Source organism: Triticum urartu, unplaced genomic scaffold (genome assembly GCF_003073215.2).
Source record: "Triticum urartu cultivar G1812 unplaced genomic scaffold, Tu2.1 TuUngrouped_contig_5649, whole genome shotgun sequence".
Classification (NCBI taxonomy): domain Eukaryota; kingdom Viridiplantae; phylum Streptophyta; class Magnoliopsida; order Poales; family Poaceae; genus Triticum; species Triticum urartu.
In genome coordinates, this window is record NW_024116340.1 from 2,756 (window position 1) to 8,526 (window position 5,771).

Genomic DNA, 5,771 nt, shown 5'->3' on the forward strand with positions numbered 1-5,771 from the left:
AAAGAAAAGAAATGATAGTGGAGGTTTATACTCCATTTGGGGCCATTTCCACTTGTCGAAGTCAGGTTGTTTCCATCTCTAGTACTCCCTCCATCACATAATATAGCGGGCACTCGTTTCCATGAAAGTTGAGCTTCACACATCAAGTTTATAGAAAACCTTTTCAACGTTTACAATAGAGTGAAGTGCAAGTAGGTCCTTGAACTATTTTAAGGGTGTCACATAGGTCTTCACAGTATGAAAATCGTCGTTCAGGTCCTCAAAGTATAGTGAGTGTGTCATGCTAGGCAAAGTATAGGTCCTCAGACTACTTTAGTATTGAACTGATTCTGGACCTGGATGAAACACTTATTACACTTTAAGGACCTAGATGACGATTTTCATAGTTCGAAAACCTACATGACACCCTTAAAATAGTTTGGGGATCTACAATGCACTTCACTCTTTACAATACCAAACATATACCATATGAATATAGATTTCATGATTAATCTAATATGAATATAGATTTCATGATTAATCTAATGGTGTTGATTCGATATTCTCATCACATAAACTCGGTCAATGTTGATAAAGTTTAACTTTAAAAAGATGGAATACACACCATATTAGGAAACTAGGACCGTGTCCGTTCTCATCAGATTAGCATAGCATTGTCGTCCATAAACATGCACACATAGATACAGTAGCTAACGAAATTAACGGTGAATACTATGTTTGTGGTGCATGCGTGGTGCTCGCCGGTGGGGACATATATTACATAGGATTCCATTCCACGTCTTGCCCGCTAGGTAGTACAACATATAAAGCAGGAACAAAAGGAAATCGAATCCACGTACGGTCTGGCCTCACACAATCGATCTTTTATCATACAATCAGCCATCACCTACTTGTGACGGAAATGCCGTTAATTTACATAGCTGGATCGATTGATTCGTCCATCACCTCAATATTAAGGAGATATATTACATACTAGCCTAATTTTGCAACAAAGCTACTACTACGTACTAGCTAGATTACATATGCACATGCATAGTTCACGACTCCCATTAATATTGATATGTCCATCACCAAGAGCTAGCTTTGGACAATTAATCATGTATAAGTAGCAAGCACATGCATTGGTAGTCTTGTATATAACTAATTAATTAGTGGAATAATTAAGCTACTGCAGTCGATGAACCATGGCCGCCGCCGATCATGGCGCAGGGGCGGAGCGGCACCTCTGCCTCTGCTCGAGCTCGAAGTGGAGAGTGGACCTGCTGGACCTGCTCCTGCCGCCGCCGTTGCTGCTGCTGCTGCTGCAGTCGGGGAGCACTGCCGCCTGCGCCGCCGTCGCCGAACGTTCCTGCATCCAGATGTGCAACACAAGTTACACAACCAATATCATAATGCTGCATGCTAGCATCAAGTATATGTAGACGTAATCCGTTAAACTACAAATGGCCATGGTGAATATGCGCGTACTTTGATGAAGTCCTGCTCGCGCTTGATGAGCATCTGGTTCTCCCTGCGCAGCTGCGCCAGCTCCATCTCCAGCTCGTTGGTGTAGGCCTGCTTCCGCGCCCGCGACCGGGCCGCCGACTCCCGGTTCTTTATCATCCGGCGCTGACGGTCGACCGCCGCCGGAGCATCGACCTGCACCCTCTTGCTGTTGTTGTTGCCGCTGTTGGCTCCGGAGGCGGAGGGGAAGCCAAAGGGGTAGTCATTGCAGGAGCTGGAGCCGGAGGGCGTACCGGAACCGGGACCACCACCGTGGAAGGTGAACTGGACGGAGGAGCTGAGGGTGAGCGCCGTGTAAGGAGCCCCCCGCCGCAGCGGCACCGGGCCGGCGAGGTAGTCCTGGGGGTAGACGGCGGCGGCTGGAGAGCGGATGTGGTACGACTGCAGCGCGGCCGGGGTGGAAGGCAGGGACATGTCCTTCCACAACTCCTCCATCCGAAACACTCCACTGGATCCTACTTGGCCTTCACCTAATATGTGTGCAAGGTGAGAGACGCTGGCACACGCGTAACGCTAAGTATATATGGCATGCTCCTTGTGGCTCTCTTCTCTTAGTTTATAGCCACAAACGCAACGCCCTGTCCACCCATGGGTGGCCTGGTGTGTGTGGGTGCAAGTAATCTACCGGAGTATTATGCTTCAATGGCGTGTTGCTTGTTTGTCATATCTGGCTACGCATGCATGCATGTATGTGTGCGTTTGATTCTTCTCGGCATTTCTCTATATTTGTATTTCTGTATCATAGTGATCTTTTTCTGGAATAACTTTCGATCTAACTTTCGATCTATTCATCAGCTGTCAAGACAGTACAAAAAACACCAAAGATAATAGAGATTACATCCATGTTCGTAGACCAACTGACGACAGCTACAAGCACTGGAGCAAGCCGAAGACGTGCCACCATCACCCCCTCCCTCGTCGGAGTGAGGCAAAGCTAGTCATAGTAGACCGTTGGAAACTCATCGTGCTAATGCCCCTCAGGACCAGCACACCAGAATAACAAATGTCGTTGATGAAGAGAAGCGTGGATCAGAAGGATCAAAACCTGTAGACACAAGAATGTAGACGAACGAAAATCAAATCCATCAAAGACAAACACCGTCGAATCTCGCGAGATCTGCCAAAGACACTTCCACACGCCCTCCAACGATGCTTGATGCATCGCTGGACGAGACGGGGATAGAAGACGAGAACTGCATTCCATCTTTAGAGAGCCGTCGTGCACTTGGCATCCTGAGCAGGACACAAATCCTAACCAAATTCAAAAAAACACCTAAAAACAAAGCCCTCGCACCGTCAATGGCCGGGATCAACCGTGTCTCCATGGCCCTAAGGCCAAAGGAGACTAGGCAGATCGGCGGCGATACCGACGGAGGCACGGGAAACCCTAACACGTGTTTGTTCGCTCAAGATATGTTGAAGCCGAGAGACATTGATTGGATTAGGGTGATTGATTTCCTTCTCTCCCATTCAGTGTCTAGACTTATGTCGGTCTTTCTTTAAAATAAATAAATTTACAATGCAATATTTTGAAATGTTTTACAAAACATTACTAAAAGTGTTTTCGACATAATTTTCAAAATATTATTTTTCTATAGGTTTATTTCATGAATCTTCCATTATTTCAGCCGTTCTTTCTTCAGAAAGTCGTATTTACCCGAGTGGACCACCAGCTTGTCATGTCTGGCTACACCTATATGGGTGTAGTCCTGCATTAGATTATTATATGTGTATCTTCGTTTCTATATTTCGACACCAATGGGCCCCTTCCATTAAACGTATGGTCAAAAGAGTTTTGTTTATAGATTAAATATTTTGAAAAATAATTTATTGAAACTGTTTTCACACACTTTTCAAAACAAAATTCCTTTCGATGTGTTTAACTATTTTTTTTCACGGATCTTCTATATTTCAATCATTAACCCAAAAATCATATTTCACATTTGAAAGATTGTGGATGTCGCCTAAAGAGGGAGGGGGGGGGGGGGGGGGGGGGCGGCTTACAAATTAAAATAATTACGGTTTAGGCTTGAACAAATGTGGAATAAAACTAGCATTTAATTTGTCAAGCACAAAACCTAAAACACGTAGGCTCACCTATGTGCACCAACAACTTATGCTAAGTAAGATAAACAACTAAGTGATAGCAAGATATATATATGGCATGGAACAATATGGCTATCACAAAGTAAAGTGCATAAGTAAAGGGCTCGGGTAAGAGATAACCGAGGCACGCGGAGATGATGATGTATCCCGAAGTTCACACCCTTGCGGATGCTAATCTCCGTTTGGGGAGGTGTGGAGGCACAATGCTCCCCAAAAAGCCACTAGCGCCACCGTAATCTCCTCAAGCCCTTGCGCAATGCCAGATGTCGTGATTCCACTAAGGGACCCTTGAGGGCGGTCACCGAACCCGTACAAATGGCAACCCTGGGGGAAGTCACCGAACCCGTACACTTTGACAACTCTTGGGGGCAGTCACCGATACCCGTCAAATTGCTCGGGGCGATTTCCACAACCTAATTGGAGACCCCGACGCTTGCCTAGAGCTTTACGCCCCAATGATTGAGCTCTGACAACAGCAACCATCTAGGGCACCATGACACCCAAAAGTAACAAGCTTCTCAACTTCATTTTCACGTATCACCGTGGAGAACTCAAACCGATGCACCGAATGTAATGGCAACGGCACACGGAGTGCCCAAGTCCTTCTCTCCCAAATCCCACCAAAGAAACTAATACTAGGGAGGAAAATGGGAGGAAGAACGAAGAAGAGAACATGAAGAACTCCAAGATCTAGATCCAAGGGGTTCCCCTCACATAGAGGAGAAAGTGATTGGTGGAAATGTGGATCTAGATATCTTGTCTCTTTTCTCCCCAAAACTAGCAAGAATCCATGGAGGTATTGAGAGATAGCAAGCTCAAAAAAGGTCAACAATGAGGGAAGAACACGAGCTCAAGAGATAGGGTCCAATGGGGAAGAAGATCCCCTTTTATAGGACTCCACGAATCTGCCTGTTATGTGCAGAAAATTGTAGAACCGGTACAACCGGTTAAAGTAGAGAAAAAACCTACCTGTAGGAAAATCACTAAGCGGTACAACCGCCCGGGGCACCGGGGTAGTACTGGTTAAACTGGAACTAACCGGTAAAACCGGCCCACAATCGCCTAATAACCGCTCCACAACAGAACCCAGTCCGGTGGTAGAGCGGTACAGGGCCGGTACAACCACCGGACCAAGTCTGGAGCGGTACAACAACCCCAAACACCGGTAGTACCGGTCAACCGGTACAACCGGTCTATGTAAAATAGGTAAGATCAAAACAGCCATAACTTTCGCATACGAGCTCCGAATTCAACGAAAATGAGTTTGTTGGAAAGCTAACGACAAGAGAAAACACAATATTGATAGAAATATCAAGAAATAGCAATTGAGAAAATACCCAAAATAAAATGGTGAGAACCCTTTCTCAAATAAGACCGGTAAAAACTCCAACGCCGAAAACACAAAAGAAGATGCATATGAAATTGGTTTTCGATGAACTCGAGCTTGCCATGAAGATGACCATAAGCTCCAAATCTCACAAGGAGAAGAACCAAAAAAGAACCAAGAGATATGATGCAAGGATGCAACGGTTAAAGCTCTCGACAAACGATATGACCAAGCTACTCACTAGATAGCCCCCCTTGATAGTATGGCAATCGATCCTACAACTCGGTCTCCCAACTACCATCATGAGACTGGTAAAATAGAAAACCTATCAAGGGCAAACATTTGCCTTGCACATAGTCCACTTGAGCTAGATGATGATGATCTTTACTTCCTCAAGTTGGCCCACCTTTCTTGATTGCACTGGTTTGATGAAGACTAGTTGATTGCTCCCCCGTACTCCACTATGGGTGAGCCACTCTTTGGCACATCTTCACAAGTCTAGTGACAACACAATGGACGACAAGCTTCAAGGATGATCTCTTCATGATGCTCCACTTGAACTTGCACATCGCAATCTTGATGGCGATCACCACTTGATGTCATCCTCCATGGGTTGTATGAGATCTTCCTCTTGATGCAAACCCATGAAAACATACCTAACCCCACATAGAACTCACACGTAGACCATGGGTTAGTACACAAAGCGTAATGGACAATGCTTACCATACCATGAGATCACTTGATCCCTCTTGGTACAACATGTGCGCTTTCTGTGTTGATCAACTTGAATCACTCTTTGTACTTAGTCTTGATCAACCTTGAATATTTCCAACTC

The 5,771-nt window shown here is 45.4% G+C and overlaps 1 protein-coding gene across 1 annotated transcript; it reads right to left on the reverse strand.

Annotated features, from left to right (window-relative positions):
* Window positions 1-760: 760 nt before the first annotated feature.
* LOC125529507 (bZIP transcription factor 27-like) lies at window positions 761-2,099 on the reverse strand. Its single transcript, XM_048693921.1, has 2 exons — window positions 1,468-2,099; window positions 761-1,348 (listed from the first exon to the last, which is right to left on the reverse strand). The coding sequence occupies exons 1-2, from the start codon at window positions 1,936-1,938 to the stop codon at window positions 1,199-1,201; spliced, it is 621 nt and encodes a 206-aa protein (XP_048549878.1). The 5' UTR covers window positions 1,939-2,099; the 3' UTR covers window positions 761-1,198.
* Window positions 2,100-5,771: the final 3,672 nt, after the last annotated feature.